The 26,901-nt window shown below is 39.1% G+C and overlaps 1 protein-coding gene across 7 annotated transcripts; it reads left to right on the top strand.

Annotated features, from left to right (window-relative positions):
* Positions 1-26,800, top strand: LOC121886496 (cytohesin-1-like). Of its 7 annotated transcripts, none has more exons than XM_042396516.1 (13): positions 1-72; positions 1,167-1,274; positions 15,708-15,790; positions 19,975-20,039; positions 20,641-20,707; positions 21,329-21,447; positions 21,808-22,001; positions 22,361-22,509; positions 22,727-22,838; positions 23,527-23,603; positions 23,722-23,793; positions 24,245-24,399; positions 24,490-26,800. In XM_042396516.1, exons 2-13 carry the CDS (start codon positions 1,193-1,195, stop codon positions 24,566-24,568), a joined length of 1,254 nt encoding a protein of 417 aa, XP_042252450.1. In that variant the 5' UTR covers positions 1-72; positions 1,167-1,192; the 3' UTR covers positions 24,569-26,800. The 7 variants fall into 7 exon arrangements, with proteins under 7 accessions (XP_042252450.1, XP_042252455.1, XP_042252453.1 ...); XM_042396517.1 differs by lacking the exons at positions 1-72; positions 1,167-1,274 and adding exons at positions 7,419-7,490; positions 7,572-7,623 and having other exon boundaries at positions 22,727-22,839; positions 23,525-23,603; XM_042396519.1 differs by lacking the exons at positions 1-72; positions 1,167-1,274 and adding an exon at positions 2,513-2,628 and having other exon boundaries at positions 22,727-22,839; positions 23,525-23,603.
* Positions 26,801-26,901: the final 101 nt, after the last annotated feature.

The raw sequence follows: 26,901 nt of genomic DNA on the forward strand, positions 1-26,901 counted from the left end.
GAGCAGTTTGAGTCGGTGGGAGCTGTGAAGAAAAATTGCTTTTAGCTACAGTAACTCTGATACAACAAGCAGGTATGGTATCATTTATGATTGGTATTGCACATGGAGCCTTACAAATAAACAAAACAAATTTATAAATGTGTTTTAAAGAGAACAAAATGGTGTTGTATGACTACAAAAACTGCATGTTGCATCTTTGTTGAAAATCAATTAATCAATTTAGAAAAAAAAACATGTTATAAACAATCACAAGGAGCAATATTGAGCAACAAGACAATGACTATTATTGTTTCTTATCTGTGAGGGGGAGGAAAGATGGTCATTGCACTTTCCTGATCTCTTACACTCTGAGATTTTAGGGTTGGCATGGCAACCTGATGCATTTTAGAAATGAGTCTAGGAGAGGCAAAATGAGAAAGGAAGTGTTTTTATTTTTCTACCAGGAGCCTCACAAATAGAAAACATGAACTAAATCATGTAAAGTACTTCAATATGATCATGTTTTACATGTTTTGAGACATGTTTTTTGGCCGCTGGGTGTCAACAGGAGCAGGCGCCACTGGCATTTAGAGAGAAAACATACTGTATGAGGGGAATCAATCAGAATAATTATGTTTTCCTCATCTTCAGCATGTTAATTTTATAGATCTTGTTTAAAAAATCATGTGAATAAATCATCTGGAATCCTTGACTTTTGGTGGATTCTACATCAACACTGTTATTTGTTTCTTTCCACACCCAGAATGCACTGTGAGGTGTCTCTTAGTGAAAAAAGACTATTTTTCTCATTTTGTGTTGTACATGGTTTAAATGATAAGCAGCAGCAGCAGCAGGCGGTGCACCACAAGTAACATTAACCCAACTGCATATATCATCTATATATGGAAAGGTCCATCCGTGTGCAATTTCGTCAGCAATTCTTCATCGCTGCCCTATGAAGGCTGATGCTGTGGAAACAGACTGTGTTGTTTTTGTGGTTTCATTTTATATGCAAATCACATAAAAAGTTCATCCAGGGCCACTTACATCACACCACCTACTCTTCCACTGCTATTCAGTACCACCTGGCAGGCAGTACTGAAGTAAATATGCATATCTGTATGTACTATGTGCCATTATGAAGGGACAAAATAGTGTTGAACAGATAAGATATCCCCATTTCCCAGTTGTACAAGCTCTGAGGGAGGAAAAGATGAATACACCACCAAGTGATAAGTGGCAGGAGAGTTCAAGAGTGGATGAGGTCAACAGAAAGAGGTCAGCGCTCCAGAGAGGTGAGAAGAGGTATCAGATTAAATCAAAGACACAAATAGTTGGACTATTATTATGGTCTATAATAAAGAGATACAGAAAAGTGGAGTGAATTAAGAGTTGGAGAGATAGGAAATACAGTGCAAGTGAAGGCATTGAAGCAACGGAGAAAACCAAAAAATAAGGAAGTATGTCGTGTATCAAAATCCGACTCTAAGACAGTCTGAAAACGCGATGATATCACATTCCCATTCCATGTCTATAGTGGCACTGGTCTCTTATGACAGATGCCGTTTATATTTAGCTTTAGTGGCTGTATTTGTAGGTCTATATAGAGTAGTCTCTCCAACACGGCTGCTACGACACTACAGTAGCATTTTTCATACCTTTTTAAGTCATTATATAGAAATATGCAAGACAGGAAGCACTTTCCCTTTGTTATGAAGCCATTATAGTAACTGTACTTCCTCTAATCAATACTACCACTGTCATGGCTAATATTGACTTTAATACTGCTAAAACTGGTTTATTGACATAAATCTGCTAAGCCATCTTTTACCCCCCATTCCTCCCAGTCTCCCTGCATTGTTTATGGTATCCAAATACTGAAATACTGCCTATGACTCCAGGTTTGCTTTGACATAATTTGATCAATCAAAAATTAATTTGAAACATATTATATGCATATATATATATACACTATATGCAAAATACATAATAAATAAGACATAATGCAGGTCTTAATCCTCTTCAAGACATGGCTTTATGATTAGAGAATTAAACATAGGACCCACCTCAAAGCCCTCTCTTATGATATCAGTTGATATTGTGCTTTAGTGGTGCAATTATTTGAAATCAGTTTTGTCAAATGAATCTGGTGCTTTTGGGTTTCTGAGGCCCCAGATAGTTTGCAGTGTGCCCTGTTAGTTAATCTAGCTTTGGCTGCTACTGCTAATACAATGAAGGCTCCCATTGGTATCATTACTGCTACTGCTTTAGACCATTTAGATCTTTTTACTGCAGTAGTTTTTTCACTGTTCTAATTCTGTTGGTGCTCCTCGCAGTGTTACTGATGTCATAACCGGTGCTACAAGCATGACTTCTGCTATTACTATTGTTACTGCGACTGGTGTCGCTGCTATTACATTACATTAAATTGGCCGACGCTTTTGTCTGAAGCGACTTACGATTGAAGTGCATTCCATTCCTGTGCATTAGCTAATTTGCTACCACTGATACTGAATGATTATTGATTTTCCAGGTTTCATCTTAACTGTCTAGAAAATTTCTGGTGGTATTTCCTGAGACAACAGTTGGTGTTCTTGTATTAGATGACATGATACTGCACCGGTGACTAATGACTTACGGTGGTGGAAGGTAAGAGCATTACCTCAATCAGTTTTGTTGTATTTTACTCGAGAATTTGTATTTTATTCTATTTTATAGTACTTTACACAGACAAATATTGTACTTCTTACTCCACTGCATCCATTTGATGACAATGATTGCAACTTTGCAGATAAATATTTCAACGTATCCATTTATGATGATGTATTCCTATAGATGAAACAACCCAACATTATATGAATAGTTGAAATTAGCTTCATCTCGACCAGATACAACACACATTAAAGCAACAGTAATAATAACCTAAGAATATAATTAATATAATCATATAAAACTCTGAAGGGGACTGTTCTGCATAATAAGTACTTTAACTTCTGATATAATCACATTAGCTGATAATATAATCTACTTTTACTCATAAACTGAAGTATGTGAACACTTCCACCTCTGATATGCAATATATGTGTCCGCGTGTGTGTTTGCTCTGACTAAACTAAACTGGGCTCTGATGTGTGTGTGGGGGTGTGAAACAGGAGGATACGAGCGTGTGTGTGCATGTGTGTGTCCATTTGTCATCACTTCCAAGAATACTTTTAACAACTGTTCAAAGCGACACAGCAGTGGGTGTCTCTATATACAGTATGTGTGTCCCTTTGTGCGTTTGTGTTGATGTGCATTTTTATGTGAAACAGATTTTTTCCAGAAACGTATATATGATGTGTTAAAACATGAACGGTTTGTGCATGTGTGTGTGTGTACAGTAGTGGAAGTGTGGAGTGTGTGAGGCTGTATTCGGGAGTGAGGTCAAGTGTGTGAACAAGAGCGAGGAGGGAGGAGAGAGAGAGAGAGTGAGAGTGGAGAGCGTTTTTCTCAGAGTCCATCAGAGTCTGGTAGCAGTCGATGGGAGAAAAGCTTTTTTTCCAAACAGCTTTACGCTGAAACCAGAACCTGATCCTGCTGATTTGGTCTCCTTTTTGAGTAATGACGCCGATTTAAGGGGGAGTAAAGCAAAGAGATGCTCAGAGGATACCGCTAGAGCCTCAAACAGTGTTTTGTCACAAACTCCTGAGCACACACTGTGTAGTGATGGGGACCGTCAGTGAGCTGTGTGCCTCCAGTTTTCAGGCATTTCTCTGTCCTACGGTGCGAGCTGCGGCACCTGCTGCTGCTACAGGTAAGTGCTTTTAAGATAAATACACTCGTCTTGTGTTATTGTGAACTATTTTTGAGCTTTTTGAGTAGTTCTGTCATGCAATTAACCTTTATTTCGAGCTGCGTGAACCTGCTTTCTCTTTATTCATGCACATTTTTTCTGATTTGGAAAAAAAAAAAGTGCTTTATGAATAAATTATCACCGTTGTTATTCACACAGGTCTTTGTTGCTTATATGTTGCTTTGTGTGACTCTAGAAATGACAGACAAACACAGCGAGAGACGTGGAGAGCAAGACTGGCACAAAGTGCTATCAGTGTTCAGTTGCCGTGGTGATTTTCAAGACACAGAGCACTCTGTAGTGTGTGTGTGTGTACTGTATGTGTGTGTGTGTGTGTGTGTGTGTGTGTGTATGTGCCATGCTGTGCTTTTGACATTTCTGTGTTCATGTGCACACATGAGTCAGGCAAACTGTGTGCGTGTGTGTGTGTGTGAGAGAGAGAGAGATGGTGGGCTTGATTTGAGAACATGACGCAAACCCATCATCCTCTGGTCCAGGATCTTCCTCTCCAGTGGGTGCTGGAGTGACATAATCTCCATTGCTGCCCACAGGTGCTTTTATACAGTAATGTGTATCTATGCATTCATTCAAAAGCCATTTTTACACAATGAAAGCAGTTCAGTACTCAAGCAGGTTATTTCCTTTTGCCTTATGGCTTTTTATGACATTTCTTTCTATAGCGGGACTTCCCCATCTTTTTCCGTGTCATTTCCTCTGCTTTCTTCTTTGTTAGTCTGCTTTCTTCTTCTTTGTTTTTGCCTTGAGCTTTAACGCCTCTGAAGCCTGAGCGATTTCACAGATAAACCCTTCAGCTGTGAAGCAGATTTGCTCAATCAATCCTTTGAGAATGATTCGTATCTTCAGATTTACCTTTTTCCTGCAAAAGTATTAAAGAGTTTGTTCGTTTTTTAACTCACCTCCAGCATGAAAGAGTATGTGGATATATGACCACATGTTCACTGTTTTGTATATTTGCAGGAATTGTGAAAACACATTTCCCTCCTTGGACAATAAAGATCTATCTATGCTGATCTTGGTTTTGAGATGTGTCCAAGAGATTTGGGCCTCCACCTCAGAGCAATGAAGGGATTTAATTTCTGGTGGTCACAACAGTGAAAAATGACTCTTTCCAGAAACAATGTACTGGTTAATTTGGATAATACACAGACCTCACTGTCAAAGGTTTTCATTTGGACTACTTTTTACCGATGAGAAAGTCCCAGTGGAAACAGTCTGTTCACAATCTGTCGCTCAATAGAAGGGAGAAAATGTGTTTTTTGTATTTGGGTGAGCTGACCCTTTAAACTGTTAAATTGCAGCAGCTCTTCCTCACCCCTCCTCAACATATCCTGTTTTTGGTGTGTCCAAAGTCTGAATAAAGCACTGATTCAAGCGCACAGCTGCAATCCTTCGCCCTCTTTTCCTCTATCCTTCCCTGCATCCTCTCCTCGCCCTTCCTCTTTCTCTCACACACGAGTCGTTTCTGATATCAAATGTGCTTCCTCAGTCTTCACACCCATGTGGTTTAAATGTGTGTCTCTTCTCCAGCAGGTTCACTTTATAATTAATTATTTTATACTTCTTGTTGCGTCCTGTCTGTGTTCTTTTCCTGCTTGAACACGCCACCACAGGGTGGAGTGCTAAAACATCAATAAGTGAAACATTCACACATATCCCCGAGCCAAAAGACATTAAAACTGGTTTTGTGAACAGATACACCCATACACACACACACACATATACACACACGGACATCTGTAAAAACTACAAACAGATTCAAGCATGCAAACATGTGAATTAATACATTTTTATTTTAATTTCTCTCCACATACACATATGCTTATAGTGCAGCCTATAGTGTTATTACAAGCAGTCAAAATGATGAGATATTAAGTCAAAAATGATAGTAAGTTAGTAGCTGTTAAGTCAGAGATGAGATCTCAAAATGATGACTTGGTATCACATAATTAAACAGATTCAGGCATGCAAACATTAAATATATTTGTTCCTTTCATTTTTCCCATTTCTCTCTGCACACATATCCTTATGAAAACCTTTCCAAAGTATTAAAAACAGCTGAAATGATTGGAATGACAAGTCAATACAAGACATGCTGACTGCAGAAACATTAACTCAGAATTAACACAGTCACCTTCAGTGTTTTCATCATTAGACGTGTTTTATGTGCTTCGTACATCGTTTATTTTCTATCGTTTTTACGTGTGTGTTTATAGTTTTAATACATATTCAGTTTTACATGTTTTATTTGATGTTATTTGCTGTATTTTAATAGTTATTTTATTACCCCTAGATTAGTGGTTTTATTCAATCATTTTCTTTTGATGTCTTTCAAAAAGCAGTGTGTAGTCGGGTCACATTTCAGATGTCTATGAGTTGTTAACAGCTCCACCAAATAGTGATTTTTCCCTCTAAACTTCTCACATGGTTTCACTTCAATAAATGTTAAAATGATCCAATATTTCACCAAAAATCAAAGATTAGAGAAAAAAAATCCACAAACTGAAAACAGATTTGTGTATCAGAACTTTATTTTTTTTCTTTCCTCTCCTATTAATCATCTTACGACCCCTCAGATTTATCTGGTGACCTTTTGGAGGGGCCTGACCCCTAGGTTGGGAACCACTGAACTAAACTAGCTAACTGTATATAAAGTAGTTGAAACTAGCTCCACCTCCAGCAGCTACAACAGTAACATGCTGCTCTAACACTGATGTTTCAGTATTAATAATCTAATGATGTCATATATAATAATATATCAGTCAGAGGAACCAAACTACTACTTTTACTGCAATACTTTAACTACATCAAGCTGATAATACTTATGTACTTTTACTAAAGTCGGATTTTTCATGCAGGACTTTTACTTGTAATGGAGTATTTTTGCATTGCTGTATGGGTAAGATAAGTCAATATATTATAGGATATAGATGATATATTAAGATTAAGATATTAAGTCAAAATGATAGTAATGTTAGTACGATGATAATGTCTCTACATCACATAATAATGACTAAAATTGTCATAAATGTGACTTGATCTTTCATAATTCTGACTCTGTATCATCATAATTAAGATTTACCAGGAGTATTTTTAGATAGATAAATAGATAGATAAATAGATGGATGGATAAATAGATGTATAAATAGATGGATGGATAGATAAATAGATGGATAAATAGATGGATAGATAAAATAGATGGATGGATAAATAGATGGATAAATAGATTGATAGATACATAGATGGATAAATAGAAGGATGGATAAATAGATTGATAGGTAGATGGATAGATACATAGATAGATAAATAGATGGATGGATAAATAGATGTATAAATAGATGGATGGATAGATAAATAGATGGATAAATAGATGGATAGATAAAATAGATGGATGGATAAATAGATGGATAAATAGATTGATAGATACATAGATGGATAAATAGAAGGATGGATAAATAGATTGATAGGTAGATGGATAGATACATAGATGGATAAATAGATGGATGGATAAATAGATGGATAAATAGATGGATAGATAGTTGGCTAGGCAACCATTAACCGCTTTCTGATTGGCTGCAGCCGCTGAAGCCACGCCTACGTCATCCTGCCCCAACACCGGCTGTCTCCGCAGAGACAGTTGTCATTAACTGCCAGTTTAACGGTAACGGAGTGACAAAATACAGACACTTTTTGGCCTTTAAAGTTACTTAAAACTTAAAAGTTTAGCTTTTCTTGTTATCAGTCAGCGTCGACCAGCAGCACGAACATGGTTTTGAAGTCGGAAGACGGAGTTGGTAAGTTGCTTTGACCCGCTTTAGTTTAGCAGGGCTAACCTTCAGGCTAACCAGATTAGCAACTAACGTAACTTTAACGCTAGATAACTTAAATAAATCAGCGCGTAGCGGGTAGTTTGTGGTTGATGCTGGTTTCAGCATTTCATTTCTTATCAACAGAGCGAAAGCAACAAGTCCTCATCTGTCCTGACTGATTAAGTTAATGCTCTTTGACAGTCTGTATTAACTGGCACAAGGGATCCTTTATTATTAATCTGGTTTGAGGCCAGACTTTATGGGGGTTTGTGCTTATTGTGCAGCACTTCATAATTCATGTGTCTATAAATACAGTCAAAGCAGTCATTTATTAGTTGGAAATGAAGAAATCACCCTCAAAAATACTTGGTTTTTTTTTAGTTAACTTGGCTGCGTGGACTAAACTGCGTAGTTCTCCAATTTGTGACCAAAAAGTACCTCATCGTCAGAAATAGTTGGTGAAAAGATCAGTGGTGGAAGAAGTACTAAGATCCTTTACTCAAGTAAAGGTACCAATACAGTAGTGTAAAAATACTCCATTACTAAAGTCTTGCATGAAAAAAACCTACTCAAGCAAAGGTACATAAGTATTATCAGTTAAGTGTAGTTTAAGTATCGCAGTAAAAGTAGTAGTTTGGTTCCTCTGACTGATATATTATTATATATGACATCATTAGATTATTAATAGTGAAGCATCAGTGTTAGAGCAGCATGTTACTGTTGTAGCTGCTGGAGGTGGAGCTAGTTTCCACTACTTTATATACAGTTAGCTAGTTTAGTCCAGTGGTTCCCAACCTAGGGGTCAGGGCCCCACCAAAGGGTCACCAGATAAATCTGAGGGGTTGTGAGAAGATTAATGGGAGAGAAAAGAAGACTTTTTGTCTAATCTTTGATTTTTGGTGACATATTGGATCATTTGAACATTTGTTGAAGTGAAACCATGTGCCAAAAAAAGCCCAAAGGGTTAGAAACCACTGGTTTCATCTTTAACAATGTGTTGTATTTTAAAAGCTCGGAAGTATAAAGTAGCATCAAATGGAAATATTCAAAGTACAAGTACCTCAAAATTCTTCTGAGGTACAGTACTTGCATAAAAGTACTGAGAAAAGAGGAAGAATAAGCCACAAATACAATACAATAAACAAGATACACTAATTTATTATTTGTCATCTTCACCACAACTACTCTTTTGTGTCAAGCTGTACTTTACAGTAAAGTATCTTACTCTGTCAGGTGGGAAATATCTGTCAAATCTGATTACCAAATATGCTTAAATAAAGGTAGCTCATTCTGTCATTTAGGAATAAACTGTCAAAACCTTTAGTAACATAAATTGGTTTTAATGAAAGATCACTCATTCTGTCAAGTAGGAAATATTAGAGCTACAAGCAGTAAAGGTGGCTTTTCATGACATTTTCCACTTGACAGAGTGGGTGCTACTTTATTTTTAAGCATAATTATAATACTGGAAGCCTTTTTTTCCCCCCACCTGACAGATACTCCACTTTAAAAGACTTTTCCACCCTCAGAGAGCAGTTCAAGTTGTCAGAAATGTCCTCACATTCTCTCTCTGTCATATTAAGATGTTTTTCTTTTCTGCAACAGTTTATTTTTCCTTCCCTGAGCAGTTTGATTTATTTTTACCTCCTTACTTACTGGACTTTTGAGCCTTACGGCTGTGTGAATGCAATCAGTCACCAGGGAGTTTACCATAAACGCTGGATTATATCACTCTGCTGAGCTTGTTATCCTCAGGCCAGGGAACATTGTAACGGACAATTATCGCCTTGTGAATACTGAAATGGACAAATATTGCCTTGTGAACGGTGCCAGACACTGCAACGCTCAATCTCAAAACACAGATCTTTTCCTAGTCATAACCAAACTGCTTTGCCTTGGGTCCTGGGTCAGCTGCCGTCCTGTGGGGGCCAATAATGAGACAAACCAATGAGGGAGGCGTTGTTGGTGTGTGTTCTTTTGTAGGAGTTTAATTTGCGAGGATTCAACATGTGATGAGCAGAGACGGAAGACTGAAGACAGATTTAATGCCACGATAACAGAGAGCTGTTGTTAAGTAAATTGTTTTTTTGTATGTTTTGGTGTCCAGCAGGGCTGCAACTAACAATTATTTTCATTATCGATTCATCTGCCGATTATTTTCTCGATTAATCGATTAGTCATTTGATCTTTAAACTGTCAGAAAATGGTGAAATATGTTGATTGTTGTTTCTCAAAGTTCAAGATGATGTCCTCAAATGTCTTGTTTTGTCCCGACCAACAGTCCACAACCAAAAGATATTCAGTTTACTGTCATAGAGGACAAAAGAAACCAGAAAATACTCACATTTAAGTGAAGCTGCAACAATTAGTCAATTAATAAGTGTGTCGATCGACAGAAACTATTTTGATAATTGTTAAATCATTTTAAGTAATTTTTTAAGAAAAAATGCTAAAATTGTATTCCAGCTACTTAAATAGCTTGAGCATGAGGGAGTATAAAGAGGTTGCAGGGACGAGGGGAGGATATTCTCTTCGTTTGATAACGTCAAAAGTAAAGTTAGACTCGTCGTCGGCTTCCTGACTCAATTTTAAAAAGACGAGAGAAAGAGAGAGAGAGAGCAGCGTTGGCCGAGCGAGCTAGAGAGTGAATGAAGAGAAATAAACACACCGCATAACCCTGCAGGAAGGCGCCACATTGCCAGATTTGGCGTGAATGCAGTCTTAGATGTAACCGAGGTGTATGAACAAAGTATTACAATTATTAATCTTACATAGCTACAAATAGATACATTACCTCATCGCTGTGCATCCCGCAAACAGCTGTGTTTAAAAAAGAAAAACAGTATTAAAAATAAGTGGCTCTTTCTTTCACTCACTTCTAAAACAAATGCTAGCCAAGATCTTTACGACACGAGGCGGTGGCGCTCATGGGAAATGCAGTCTTCATTCTGGGAAAACACTACCGCTTTTGTCCACAGGGGCCGCTAAAATCAACACGAAATTAAAGTTCCTTGTTGTACCTTTAAAACATTAAAAAACTATTAATCAATTATCAAAATAGTTGGCGTTTAATTTTCTGGCAGTCGGTTAATCGACTAATTGTTGCAGCTCTAGTATCCAGGACAAGTGAGTCAAACTCAGGTTTGCATTCTCCTCATTTCTTTACCACTCAGTGTTTTGAACGTGCATGCAAAACTGCCCTGCCCTCTCTCTCTCTCTCTCGGACACCGGTGTCCACGTGGGGGAGCCGGTGTTTGATGCTCTGCTCGTTCAGGGAGGGAGGGAAGGAGGGAGGAGTCAAGATGGACAGAGGGAGGGAGGGAGGAAGAGAGATGAGAGTTCAAGGGTTTTCCCCCTCACACACTCACGAACACTCTCGTCCTCATCCTCATTTAGCTGCAGGCCTGCTCCCTTCTCCTCTCTCTCCGTCCTCTCTCCCCTGCTGGAGTGAGCGCCTGAGGATTAAGAGGCAGGGAGGCTGGACTAGAGGACCACAGGATTGGGATTGGAGGGCTCTGACAGGGCTGGATTACTGCTGTGTTATAGGAGACACCAGGCTGGGCTGCTGAAAACCGGCTGCTTTGGTGCTGGAATTGGCGACTAAGATAGACTTTTGGATTTCAGAATCAACCTGTGAGTGAGTGTGTTGTTTTCAAGCTGCACTGGGAATACTGGGACAACCGAGACTGGTGGTAGTGAAGCCACTCAGCCAGACTGACGTTCTCACTGGTATGAACCTTTTAGGATTATGACACAAATGAGTGGGTGTACTGCGTCAGCACTACTTCTCCATCAGGTCTAATTTGCAGAAATGTATCTGAATGAATGTGTGTGTGTCTGTGTGTGTGTGTGTGTGTGTGTGTGTACGTGTGTGTCATCACATCATCCTCAGAAACCTCATGAGAGCCGGAAACCCAACCAGAACATACGGTAACTGCTGATTGATTAATGTGGCGTTCAGTTTTCTTCAGAGGATGCAATGTGTTGCATAACTTACAAACCAGACGGTGGATGCAGAAGCACAGAGAGCAAACTTTAGGGCCTGAGATATGTTGGTTGTCCGGAGCAGCTGGTCATCTGCAGCGTCGCTCTGACAAGGTGTCCCATTACTTGGCAACACAAACACACACTGGCTGACCTCGAGACTATGCAGATGGTTGAGGAGCCAGAGGACGCGGGTCAATAGTTGTTTATGTTTTTGTGTTTTTGTTTACATGAGAGAAGAGTGATGTGACACGCTTTCATGAAGCATCACGAATCCGCCGCCGGCTTTTATTTCCTCTCTAAATGTAAAGTCGGGGGGTAGGAAGTGAGCGTGAATGCCAGTTTCACTACCTCTCTGCTCACAATGGCGCGTTATTCTATTCTGAGTGGAGGCTGTGTGTGCATGTGTGTGTGTGTGTGTGTGTGTGTGTGTGTGTGTGTGTGTGTGTGTGTGTGTGTGTGTGTGTGTGTGTGTGTGTGTGTGTGTGTGTGTGTGTGTGTGTAATGAGTGAGTGCGTCACTGTCTGTGTTTGCAGGATGTAAATTATATCAGTATCTGAGGCTGTGGCACCTGTCACGCCACCTTGGCCTTTTCTGACTTTACCTTTCATATATTTAGAGGAGTCTGAGACAGACTTTGAAATGACTGACAAAAAATAACTTTACTCAAGGTCTGTCCACAAGATTTTTCCGGAGCTTTCAACCACATCTCATGATCTTTTTTTTTTTTTTTTTTTTTTGAGGATGTAGTTTAAAGTGGAAACAACAAATGATCTTAATGTGTATATATAGAGCTGAAACAATTACATCATCGATTACTAGTTTAACTTAATATTCATCAGTAATAATTAATATAATGGCCTGATGGTTTAAGTCACTCTTAAAGTAAAAACTCCATAAATCCACAGTTGAGCTGCAATGATTAGTCGATTAGCTGCTGACTATTTGTCCATTAATCGCTTTGATTCATTTTTTTTAAAGAAACAAAAGTTAAAATTCTCTGATTCCAGCTTCTCCAGTGTGAATATTTTCTGGTTATCTGAATATCTTTTGGGTTGTGAACCGTTGGCGGGGACACAGAAGTCATTTGAGGATGTCATCTTGGACTTTGGAAAACAGTGATGGACATTTTTCACCATTTTCTGACTGTTTATGGACCAAACACCTTGTCAATTAATCGAGAAACTAATCGATAATGAAAATAATTGTCAGTGCAGCCCTACTCCACGGGTTTCAGCTTCTCAAATATGAAGATTTGCAGGTTTTCTTAGTCGTCTACGATGGTAAACTCAATACTTTTGGGTTTTCTTAGTAAAACAAATATTTTGTCAACTTGAGCTGCTGGAACTTATTTTCTGACATTTTACGATAGTCCGTAAACTAGTTAACAATAGGTTGATCGATAATTGATCATGGAAATAGCCGTTATTTGCAGCTCTATGTATTAGATTATTGAATATTATTTAAATGTACAGGTTGATTGTGAACTCCATCCCTGAGAAAGACCGCTACATCCACTTATAAGCTCTGGAAAAAGTTAGTAAGTGAACCTTGAGCTCAGATATTTTTGTCTCCAAGGTTTAAACAAAGACTTTTTTTTTTAGAAATTTTAAAAACGTTGAGATTTCTTGCAGTTCAGTTTTTTATTTGTTGGAAATGATCCCTTTTGGCGTCTAAAAAGCTATTATTTATTTACATATTCATCTCAGCATTGACCGGGTGTAATATATCATTTGAAATACAAAACTTCTTGTAAAATATTATGAATCTTAAAAGTACTGGTAAAACACTTGCACCTCTGCTACTTAAATGAGTTTCCCTCGGTTGATCCAGAGGTTGACAGTGAGTAACTTGTGAAATGAAACAGTTTACAGGAGTCTCCCAGCGTGGCTCCACTAATGAGGCTGACAAACAGCAGCAGCACAGCTTGATTTGTCCTTCGTGGCTCCTTCTTGTTCGCCATAAATTGTGTCTTTTCTTCACCTTTTTCATTGGTTGAAACATATTTTTTTATGCATCAGAAAGTAGCCAGAAGCTTTATTATGAGGCACCCAGTGGAGAGGAACAGCAGTTATAGTTTTATGGTGCAGAATATGAGATGTTTGAAAATCTTTGGACGAGAGACTTGCATATTATAAAACATGAAATATGCAGATGGGCACGTCTCTACAGCGCTGTGTTCTCTGTCTTTTTTTTTTTTTTTTCTCTCTCTCTCAAGTTTTCTTAAGAAAAACCACAAGTCAGCCACTGTGACAGATCCACATTTCCCTCCTCACCTTATCATTCCTCTGCAGATGTTACGTGTGTCTGTGGTTGCCCACCAACCTCTGTTCTATCAGAGGACACACACGGGGTGTATAAAGTTCAGGGTGTGTATTGTGTGGAGGGTGGGAGCGGCATCGATGTTCGAGCTTAACGGATACAGGAAGAATTCACGTCTAATGTACCATTTTTAAAGCTGCTTTGATGTTTCTGTTGGAGATAGTAATGTGTCATCTAACTGTTTGTTTTTGGATAGTGTGTCAAAAACCGGAGCTGGAAACATTTCAATAATATCGATGAATCTCTCGATTACCTTTTTGTTTAACTGATGAGTCGTTTGCTCTATAAAATCTGAAAAATGTCGATCATCGTTTCCCAAATCCCAAGATGCAACCTGAGATGTCTTGTTTTGTCCCGACAGACAGTCCACAACCTGAAGATATTTAGTTTACTGTTGTAGAAGCCTGAAGAAACCCGAAAATATTCACATTTAAAAAGCTGAACCAGAGAATTTTGATATTTTTTTCTTTAAAAATGACTCAAAACAATTCATTTATTATCAAAGTATGCTAGGATGCTGCCAAACACTGTTTTTTTGAGGCAGAACAAATGGGAAACGGCCAGAAGTGAGAGAACAAGCTACTATTCTGTGTATGATGAAACTTCTCATAGAATTAGTGATTTTGGAAGATTCTGGGTTATATCTGATGAGAAACCACTCATTTCTGTACCATGACAGTGTAAGGGCTTTTTAAATGTAGTTGCTGATTCATTTTCTATTCATTTTCAGCTCTAAATAACATAAACATTACACTACATTTGTTTTTTTGCAATAGAAAGAATGAAATATATCCAGCTTTCCATTTCTGGTGCTCAATCTGGAAAGAAAAAGTGCTTTCATGCCACTTAATCTTGTTTTAAAAGCTCAGCAACATCGCTGATCTTTCTTCTTTTTGTCAGTTTCTTTTGTCATCTTCATTCATTTTAAAGTCACATGACTCTCAGCTTCTTTTTTCGTCGTTGCTCAATGAATGAAATCAGGCAAAATGATGTTTAATGGTCTGTTTGAACCATTAATATTATATATAAAAGCAAACTTTCTATCATTTGCTCTCATACAGTTTGTATAGTCTACCATGGTGGATTAGTCAGTGAATGTCTGCACACGTGTACGTTGTGATGTTGATGATGAAACGTCTCTTCTTCTCCTGCATATTTTCTGTCACCAATATAACTTATAACAATCTCTAAAGATATGAAAACTGTGTGAACATTTTTTAAATTTTTACATAGTTCTTCATGTTTGTGCTTCAAGTTATTTGTCTGTTACTACATTTTTATATAACACTGATAGTTTTAACATGTTTCAGTGTTTAAATGTCCTCTAAAGCAGCTTTTTATTTTATGATTGTTATGTTTTTTTCAGGCAAATATAAATGTTGCTTTCTAGATGTAAAATATGACTTAGAAGGACAATATTTTCATTATTGTTGTTATTATAGTTTCCTCCTCCTTACTGAATTTTTCTTATGGCCACTGGTTAGTGAGTGTGTGTGTGTGTGTGTGTGTGTGTGTGTGTGTGTGTGTGTGTGTGTGTGTACAGGACTAAGGGGGTTGATTTAATCTCCACTTTGGGGTTTGGATGTTGGGGAGGAGGCTAATTTGATGGATCAAAGATTGTGTTGCCATAATGACCCAGACCAGTGGGATTCTCAGGTCCCCTTCCGGTGTGTGTGTGTATGTGTGTGTGTATTGTGTATATATATGTGATATATATATTTGTTTGTATTTGAGTGTTATATATATTCTTCCTCTCGTCTCAGTGCCTGATGACCTCAGTCCTGAAGAAAGACAAGAGCTGGAGAGCATCCGCCGCAGAAAACAAGAGCTACTGGAGGACATACAAGTAAGAAAACACACACACACACACACACACACACACACACACACACACACTTTGTCAAGGCCCAGTGATGTTTTATTTATTTAATCAATTTGTTTAACTTTAAAAGAAAACCTCAGCTGAATTCATCTGGAGTTCAGCCTCGTGGTCTCAGTCTGTTTTCTGTCCTCCTGATTACTGCACATTCTCTGCTGGGCCGCTATGAAAGGGAGTTTGTTTTTGTCCCTGCTGTGAACCTTGTGGCCGTCTGGACTGTAGCACATCTCTCTCTTTCTCCCTTTCTCTCTGGAACATTTCATTTTTTTAAACCATGTCAATTGTTTCAAGCTGGCCATTTAAAAAAACAAAACAAAAAAAAAAACCTGCATTGTTTTGCTTTTGCGTTTTTATGACATGGTTCAGGTAGTTCTTTCTTCTCTCTTTGTCCTTGGCCAGATTTGTTCCTCCATGTCTAGACCAGTGTGCCTTGGGAGGTGTGTGTGTGTATATAAATATATGTGTGTGTGTGTGTGTGTGTGTGTGTGTGTGTGTGTGTGTGTGTGTGGAGGGTAGGGGGTATTGGGGTATGACCACCGGAGCGTTACTGTACGCATTCAAGACAGATGATCCTCTTTGTGTGGGGGTGCATGTGTACGAGGGGGGTTGAACCTCATATATATATATATATACAGTGTGTGTGTGTGTGTGTGTGTGTGTGTGTGTGTGTGTGTGTGTGTGTGTGTTTGTGTGTGTCCTTTATCTGTCTCTGCCTGGAGGGACAGTTTAACCCGCTGCCTCAGTTCCCCCCTACAACCCTAAATAAATTAGCGGGACTTTCTGTGTCAGCTCTTCATTAGGATGAATTTGTTTTGGCATGATAAGGGAGTAGAGGAAGACCTTAATATTAATATTTATCTTAGCTGGAAATAAGATATAAAATGCAGACAGAAATGAATCATAATAATTAGATAAAAGCACAAAAAGGATAAAAAGGGCAATAATGACGTTTTTATCCAGGCAGCGTCTCATGTCTATGTTGCATTTTGAGAAGGTTTTTGATGTTACATGTTCTGGTTTGTAGGGTTGGACCAATATAACAGTTTGGTGATATTAGATTAGATATACTTTATTGACCCCCGAAGGGACAGTCACCAAATAGTCACCACATATGACAAGAGGAAAAAACATTAAAAACAAAGATAAACAAAGCCAGGATGAAACAGTTAAAACAGTCTGAAAAACGTAATGAGTTACTTAATATGTTGCTTAAACACAAGGCAATAAAAACGAATCGTTAACACTGAGCAAATAAGAACACAAAAGACCTCACAGCCAACAGTGATAGATAATCATAAAGGCCATTTAATAGTGTAACATGTCATCGATAAGCCTCACCACAGCAGGACCTTATCAGTCTTTCCATTGAGCAGCCGTGCAGTAAAAGAACTTTTCAGTCCACTAAAAACACCACTGAGTGGGTGTTTCTGCATATTTTAGAAAGGTCTTCAATTTTATTCTTGTTCTATTTTCTAAAAGAACCTTTAAGAAATCTGGAGGTGAGCCAAAGATAGAGCTGCTTTTTTTTGATCAGGTTATTTATTCTCCCTTTGTCCTCCACTGTAATACTCCCCCCAACAAACAGCAGCATGAGAAATGATGCTCTGGTTAAAAACAAACAAGAAGTAGTCCTCTATTTATGTCACAGGACCTTTTTAGGACCATGTTTGTATCTACCTTCCAGGTTAGTTTTGTACACCGATATTTGTAAGAACGGACAAATCTCCACCTCTTGATCATCAATAAAAACAGGAGTAACTTCCTCCCCTCTCTTCCTAAAGTCAATAATCAGCTCCTTTGTTTTACTGACATTTAAGTTTAAATAATTATCTTCGCACCATTTAATTAAAGAGTTCTTCTCTGTGAGCTAAATCGTTTCCTTTTGATATGAAAATGCAAAAAACAGGAAGAGCCATGACCGTGTCTGCAACCAGCAACAGCAAACTGTTCCCTGCGGTGATCCTGTCTTAGTTTAGAGACTGTCAGAGAAGTTGGTTATTAATTCTGACACACTGAGGTCTGGAGATCAGATAATCCATCTCCAGACCTCAGAACGTCAGAATTAATAACCAAGTGTCTATCGCACTGATATCGACTATTTCAGACACTCCTGTCAATGTTTTAACTATAAGCAGGCATTTATGAACATGAACACATATTTAAACAAACATCCAAAGTTCATGTACAAATGCTAATACATGAGTCTATGTTATATTATATGTATTGTGAGAGATGGAGGGTGTTTAGAACATGTGACTATAAAATGACTCCTGTGCCTAAACTCACACAACGCCTCATTTATTTCATGTCACATATTGTCAAGTCAGTTTTATTTGTACAAATCAATATCAAAAAATCACAAATCTGCCTCAAGGAGCTTTAAAATCTGTAGTTATACAGTTATACTGTTATTAGACCCTTAATTATTGACCACTCATATCATCCACCTCTGATATGATCAGGTTTAGGGCTGCTGTTTGTTAATATTCATATGAATTGTTCATAAATTGAGTTTTGGACTCTTGTTTGGACAAAACAACCAAAGATATTTAATTTACAATGATATAAAACAGAAAAACAACAAAATCTCACATTTGAGAAGCTGGAAAAATCATATGTTAAATAAACAATTTGATTGATAAATTATCAGAAGTGTTGTTGATTAATTTTCTATTGACTAATCCTTTCAGCACCAGCAGAGTTTTTCCCTGCTGACTAGTTACACAGAAACCGTCTGGAAACTGTTTAGTAAACGTCCAGTAATCCATCTCTGACTTTCCATTCCAGTAGGTGTGGTGGGTGATTTGGCCTTTAACATCAGATAATGTTAAAATAATTTTTATTATTCTGGTTTCACTGGAAAGTTTTAGCGTCTCGTGTTTTCATGCTCTAAATGTTTTTCCCAGCATTCCTGAGGTGGAAATTCTCAAAGTAAAAATATTATCAGCCTTCAAAAAAACCCCTTTAATTTGCTCCCTAGTTTGTTAGTTTCCCTCACAGCCGTTCAATATTGTTTTAAGAATTAATCCTCAGTCAGCAAGGTGAGCATCCAAAACACACACACACACACAAACACACGCCCTCCGGGCAGCGACGCTGTGTAAATAGATTGATGGAGTTTATTACTGAGGTCGACTCTCGTTCTGCGCTTCTCTCCTCTAAAGCGCCGCCCTGTCCTGCCCTCGGGGGCTGATGGGTAATGAGCCATGAAATATTCCAGTAATGGAGACAGAGGACGCTGTTCGTTTACGAGGGGGTGTAACCATGGAAACGCACATGGGAGGAATCCTGACAGCTGAAGTTATTTACCTCAGATAAGGGCTACGTCACCTGCTCTACACACATATTCTGTTTAGATGATTATATCTCAGGTTGCGTCTTTTTCTCTCTCTCTCTCTCTTCTATAATTAGTTCGTTATCTTCTGGGCTCAGTGTTTCTCCATCTGCTTCTCACCTGCGTTCGAGACTCCCATAACCTCTGCTTCTGAGCTCTGCTGAGCAGCTCCGCTAAGCCAGTCAAAGTCTTTGATCCTGCATATTCCTGTCTCCCCACCAGTGTGACGCTCGCACAGACTGGGGAGGGAGTCAGTTGATGGTGGGGGGGAGAGAGAAGCAGGCTGGTAAATCTGGGTCAGGAGTGGGGAGAGAGAGAGACAGAGAGAGAGAGAGAGAGGGGTGGTCAGCTCTGACCCCAGAACAGGTGCTACAGCTCCCAGAGAGGATTTTCTGCAGAGCGCGGCTGTTCTGAATAACTCCTGCCGAGAGGAAGAATGAGAGAGAGAGAATCACGTCTGCACTTTTTCAGGGTTTTACTGGGTCATCTTCTTAGCAGGAAGCTCTTGTCCGGACATGTTGGTCAGTAAAGACGTATCTGGAACAGACAACCATGAAAGATGAAATGTGCTGACGGTGAGATCAAAGCATGTCCGGAGGTTTTATGTAAAGAGTCACACATCACACAGACATCACATGTATGCCTTTCGTTTCCTTTTGAGTTTCTGTATTTGCAGCCGAAAAGACGCACAATTATTCAACTGTATTTCCTTCCTTTCCCCCCCCCCCCCCTCTTTCTGTCTCATCACTCGTCTTCATCGCTCTCTTTCTCTCTCTCTCTCTCTCTCTCTCTCTCTCTCTCTCCCGTCTGCTCTCAGAGGCTGAAGGATGAGATAGCAGAGGTGACCAATGAGATTGAAAACCTGGGCCTGACTGAAGAGAGGTAAAGTATCTCTTCAACCACCATTTCTGTGCTTCATGCGTAGGCAGCTCTGGTCCACTCAGCCTTTTGTTTCATGTGTTCACGGGGATCTGACACACAGATGCATGTTTGGCTTCGGGGCTGCAAAAACAAATGTTTTCGTTATCGATTCATCTGTTGACTCTTTTTTTAATTAATCGTTTAGTCTATGAAAATGAGAGTAAGGAAGCATTTTCAAGGAGCTTGTTTTGTTTGACCAGCAGTCCCAAAAATATTCAGTGGAAACCAGTCTAAACACAAGGTCCACTTACTGAATTATTGTCGGAGCTCTCAACCGTATCAAAAGCTTCACCTTCTGTAGCTGAAAGAGGTTGTTGGATATTTGTCCCGAAGGTCGAGAATGAATCTCAGCCTCGAACAGATTCAGTTTACAAAACAGAGAAAAGCAGCAAATCCTCACATTGGAGAAGCTGGAACCGCTGAATATTTGACATTTTGCCTCATAAATAAACAATGATCAAATTTCTGTCAATTCATTTTCTGTTTAGACAAATCCTCTTCTCAGTATTAGTGGGACTGATGCGGATTCAACCACTTACAGAGTTGTTCTCTTGTTTTTTAGGAAAAGCATGCAGAGGAATAAACAGATGGCCATGGGCCGGAAGAAGTTCAACATGGACCCCAAGAAGGTGAGAATCAGTCGACGTCAGGCTCTGTCTTTATGTAGAAGACTGACAGTAACACAATAGTTCAACATTGTGGGAAATACACTTTTTCGCTTTCTGGGTAAGAGTAAGATGAGGAGATCGATGCTGTTCTCATGTCTGAAAATATGAAGCCAGAGCCAGCAGCAGTTAGCTTAGCATGAAGACGGTAAACAGCTAGCCTGCCTTTGTCCGAACTTAATAAAAATCGACCTTTAAAGCTCACGTACCAACATGTTATATCTTGTTTGTAAAAGCAACAATTTGCCGTTTTATGGAGGACTTTTTGCCAAACTATTTCTTGCCGTCAAGCAGTTGCCAGGCAACCAGCAGATACCCCAGGAAGTTACTGGTCCTGCCCAAGAAATAGTCCGGCACGTAACTCTCCACCAGAAAGTGAATTATGATTATTTCCCAAAATGTCAAACTATTGTGGTGAAACTGAGACGCAGTTATGAATATTTTTAAAATTTAAACAAGTGATTAATCTGAATTTTGTTTGTCTCACTGGACAAAGACTGTTAACTTCACCTGTTCTCATATTTAGTGTAAATACTGATGTCCAGACTATGATCTGAGCTCTGATTGGCTGCTTTTCCTCCTCAGGGGATCCGATTCTTGATTGACAGCTCCCTGCTGAAAAACACCAGCAATGACATCGCCCAGTTCCTCTACAAGGGGGAGGGGCTTAATAAGACGGCCATCGGCGACTACCTGGGGGAGAGGTGAGTGAGACTAATGTTGCTCTTCCCAACTAGTTCCTCTCATCAGAAGTGATGATGATGATGGACCCAGAGAGTTCTCGGAACAGGATAATCCTCATATTTTCTATCTGTGGACTTTGTCCAGCATTGAGGACAAATCGAGCCTTATCAATACAGAATATATGAGCTTAACAGATCATCCATTAATCTGTTTTTTATCTGATTCGTCACATCTCATCCATCTCTTTTTGTTGCCAACTCAGTGAGCTAAACAGAGCTGCGTTCAGGTCTTGATCCTGTTTTCGTTGTCCTTCCTCCCCCCTGCCTGTGTGCGTGTGCATGTGGGTTGTGTGTTTGTGTGGGACCGCGCGTGTCGTGCAGAGATGACTTCAACATCGAGGTTCTGCACGCCTTCCTGCAGTTACACGAGTTCACAGACTTGAACCTGGTCCAGGCTCTCAGGCAGTTCCTGTGGAGCTTCAGGCTGCCTGGCGAGGCTCAGAAGATCGACCGCATGATGGAGGCCTTCGCACAGCGATACTGTCGCTGTAACCCTGGAGTGTTTCAGAGCACGGGTATGTGTGTGTGTGATGTACAAAAACACGTTTCCAGTCATAGTATTTTTATTTTTATGAGCACTAAAAGAAGTTAAAATACTGCTTTTTCCCCCTGAAATATCATGTACATCATGTGTTTTAGCATTTTGACTTCAGACTTAATCCCAAAAATACATCACAGATAATTTGCTGTTGTGATGAAAACATCAGTTTTAAACTTAAGTCAGTGGAAACATATTTCTAAAACACAATAAACATGAGTGTTTTTTCTCTTTAAATCTGCTAAAATATTTACAAAGGAGCAAATCTCATTTAATCTTTGTTTGTGTATTTATTTCAGTCATTAAAATGTGCACATATATTATCTGTTTTTCCAGATACTTGTTACGTGTTGTCGTTCGCTGTGATCATGCTGAACACCAGTTTACACAACCCCAACGTGAAGGACAAACCGTCCGTTCAGAGATTTACGGCGATGAATCGAGGCATCAATGACGGAGGAGACCTGCCGGAGGACCTGCTCAGGGTCAGTTTATTTTACTAAAACTTCAACTCGCTGGAAGCTTCATTTTAAAATAAACAACACAAAAGGACATGTTTGTTTATTCCTCAAATGAACATTTTGACTGGTGAAGTCCACAAGATCTGACCTTTACACAAATATCCTGCCTGTTTTCACGCCAGGACATGCCATCCAATTATCTAAGATAACATTTCTTCTCTTTATTTTGGCCTCTGTGTAGAATCTGTACGACAGCATCAAGAATGAACCCTTTAAGATCCCAGAGGATGATGGGAACGACCTCACACACACCTTCTTCAACCCCGACAGAGAGGGGTGGCTACTCAAACTCGGTATGTGCGTCCATACTTCATAATACTTCATTATTCATTCACTTCTGGATCCATCCAGCCTCTGTAGGTCAATGTAAACTGGATCGCCCTCTAGTGGACTGGATTCGTAACAACATCTTTAACCAGAGGAGGACAAACTGATGTTGAAATTTAGAAGAAAGTTGACTGAAATGTTTGAACTCGTAACTCTTGTGCATCTGTTGTGTGTTTACATGCACTTCATGTAATGTAAAATGTGTTTTTTGACATTCTTCTTCTTGTGTTTCATGTTGTGACTTCAGGAGGTATGTACCCTAAAAGCTCAAACTCGCCAGCTTCAACGCACGGCTTTGCCTCTGAGCCGCCCCTCCCCGCCCCTCCCCTTCCCCTCCCCTTTTACCCCCCCTCAGTGGCTGTGTGCACATCAGCTTTTTGCATATTTTACATCTAGATTTCATTCAGAATGAAGACATTTCATTCCTGCGCTGCGTGCTGTTGAGCACTGATGTAAAACAATTAAAAAAACAAAACAAAACAGTTGTTTCACATCTGCTTCTGACTGCTGGACCACACTGACCTGAGTTTTAACCTCAGCTTTCATCTTTGCAATCATTAGTCTTTATTTAACCTGCTGATCAGTTTGCTTCAGCTCTAACAGACGTTTTCTGTCGTTTATCGACGTCACCGCTCACCAGTAATCTCTCCTCAGGTGGACGAGTGAAGACCTGGAAGAGACGCTGGTTTATTCTCACAGATAACTGCCTTTACTACTTTGAATACACGACTGTAAGTAATTCCTATTTTGGCTGCAGAAATATCCTCAAATACTGTGTGTAGGCTCACGCACGTTATACTTAGATCTCTTACAGTGTTATTTATTTTCTCTCTCTGCTGTGTTTATAAGGATAAAGAACCCAGAGGGATTATTCCACTGGAAAATCTGAGTATCAGAGAAGTTGATGACTCCAAGAAACCGGTAAACTGAACTCTTATCTCTCCACCACTTTACTGTCATGTGACTGACTGACTGCCGCTGTTTTTCTCCGCACAAGATGTGGAGAAAAGATTGACGTTTTGATAAATGTGTCCGAGAAATTTGTCAAAAAATAAACCAAGCAACAAGTAGAAATGTCTTAAAATATGTTAATTATGTTAAAATATGTCATTTATCCCCCATTAAGTGCGATACTTGTTGTGGTTCGATATCCATTAGTTGCCTCATTAAAACTTTTCATTTTTAAAGCAGGTCCAGTGTTTTCAGATACAGAACCACCACAAATCAATTCTTTACAGACTTGTTTTTTATGTCCTCTGTCATCAGGAAACGATTTATTCTCTACAGCCTGAAACGCTTCTAATTTGTGTTTTTTTGCACATTTCGGTAGTTTCCTGTTGACTCATCTCACTCTTGTTTCTCTCTCCCCCAGAACTGCTTCGAGCTGTTCATCCCGGACCACAAAGATCAGGTGATCAAGGCCTGTAAGACGGAGGCAGACGGCCGCGTCGTCGAGGGCAACCACACTTTTTACAGAATCTCCGCCCCAACCGCGGAGGAGAAGGACGAATGGATCAACAGCATCAAGTGAGTCACATTTAAACTTTTTTTTTTTTTTATTGTTGTTTATTTTTTTGTTTCCTCCGTCTGATCCTCCTCCACGTTTCTCACCTGCAGAGCTGCGATAAGCAAAGACCCGTTCTACGAGATGCTGGCTGCTCGGAAGAAGAAGGTTTCCTCTCTGAAGGGGCTGTAGAGCTGCTGACGACTGAACTTTGAAAACAACAAGCACAGGTTTGACTCATCAATGCAGAACTGGATGCGGATCTGATACTCCTCCACGGACCTGGCAGAGGAGTCAACTTCTCCTCTGTCGCCTTTTGAACTCTTGAACCTTCAGCACCGACACTCCTTCCTCTACAGGTTTATAACCTCCTCTTGAATATTTTTCATTTCACATCTTCAGATGAAACTATTCAACCGTAAACATCCTTTTCTTTTAATCTTCAAACATCCTTTTTGAAAAACAAACTCCTGCAGGACTGTAACTCTGACGCTCTTCTTTACAATCTGCTGTAATGACTGATTCATCTCTGAAACTCTTCAGACTCTGTGTTGTTTTTGGTCTGCTTCTCCCGGAGAGAAACAGAATGAAGAAGTGTGTAACACTCGCCGGATCATAAATCATGTTTGTTCATCATTACACACGAGCGGAGGAAAAGAAACAGATGTTTGATAAGAAACATTAAAAGAGAAGGAGTCGAGATAAAATGCTGGACACTTACTGGAAGAATCACATTACACGTTAATGGGATTCAGATGCTTTTATGTTACACTTTAAGTTAGTTTACAAACGTCTCTGTTTTCATCAGTTTGAGGTAAACATAATCCCACACATACAGTAAACTCTTCACGGAGAAATCTACTGGAAAAATATCCTTCGGTCAGGATTCGTCCTCGTCTGGGATTCGTTTAGTCTCATTTGCCATATAAATGCTTTTTTTTTTTTTTTTTTTTTTTTTTCTAAGCCTGTTTTCTTACTGCTGTTGATCTTTTTGTCAAAGCACTGTTTATGGAAATGAAGGTAATGCATAGCTAAATATTTATTTATCCAGATTTCTTGTAATTTATTGTTTTCAGTTTTGTCTCATTAAAAGTTTGCAAACGAATATCGTTCATTTGACTTTTTGTCACGCAGGAAACAAAAAGCCTCCAGAACATCTGTGTCGTTTATTACTGTGATGATATGGTCGTATTAATATTGACATTGAAGAGTTTCCTGGTTCAGACTTGTTTTTAAAAAACCAAATCTGGATTTTAGGGTTTTGTTTTTGGTGATTTTATGCTCTCTGGATCAAATTTAGAAGACACAGCAGATGAAATATTACTATAGTTGTGAAATAGTGACAAAGTTCTCTAAAAGTTCTCATTTAATCTTCAGGTGAAACATCAAAATATTTTTGATTTTATTGAGTCCTGAATCTTACCAGCACTGATGCGACCAAGATGTTTTCACACGGTTGATTTCCTGCTCGTTAGCTACAGAACATGTGATCGTTTCACGTGTTTCCAGAGCCGATTGTTCTGTTGTCGTATTTTTAACTTTAACAAGCAGATGAAAGCTTCAGCCTCGAGGCAGAGCGGGGAGAGATTCCTCCTCAAGGAAAAACTGTTCAAACAGTCTTGTGACTTAACTGCATTAACAGGTAACAGCTACGACTCCGGAGCGACACCAACGTATCCAACAGGCTGACGTGTCACAACCCACACTAAATATTTCAGTGTGAATTCACAAGATCGAAGGAGCGTTTCACAAAGAGCTAAAAGGAAAAAAAAAGATCTTATGAATGATGAATTAGAAATGATTAAAAAGGCAAATCAGGTTTGTAAACTAAATATCTAACTCTAGTAGTCAGTTGCTCGGCTACCGTTCTAAATCTAAGATAAACTTTATCTTAACTTGTAGTTAAGATTGGTTTTTTTGGGCACTTGTGGGAAACAAACAAGCTGTGAACTCTGACATCATCTTAAAAAAATGAGGTGAAGACAGTAAACAGCTGCAGATTTACACATTCAGCAGATATCAATGTTGAAATTATCATTCGTTTGGAGTTCTGGCCTCCTGATGAATATAAGTCCAATATTCACTCTTGTTTTTCACTAAGTTATGAGTCACTAACTTAACCGGCTCCGCACCAAACAGGAGACAGATCGAGTTCAGAGATCTTAGAAGAGAAGTGAGAGTGAACTGAAACAAGGTCGGGGGGCCAGAAAACCAAAACAACGAGCTGAAAGGTGCTAAAAAGCTCTGACGGGGATGAGGAACTGTAGAGTTCACATCACGAGAACAAGTCATGAGATCCGTCGTAAATAAAACATGTTCACTTTTGCTTACATGATATAAAACTTGAAGCTGTCCTTTAACGAGGGCGATTAATCTGCCAATTATTTTCTTAATTGACTGATTAATCGTTTAGTCGATGAAATGAAAAGCCCACAGTCAACATCTTCAATTTGCTTGTTTTGTCCAACTAATGGTTCAAAATCTTAAGATATTCAATTTACTGTTGACCAATCAACCAATCGTTG

This window comes from Thunnus maccoyii, chromosome 20 (genome assembly GCF_910596095.1).
Source record: "Thunnus maccoyii chromosome 20, fThuMac1.1, whole genome shotgun sequence".
In the NCBI taxonomy this organism is placed as follows: domain Eukaryota; kingdom Metazoa; phylum Chordata; class Actinopteri; order Scombriformes; family Scombridae; genus Thunnus; species Thunnus maccoyii.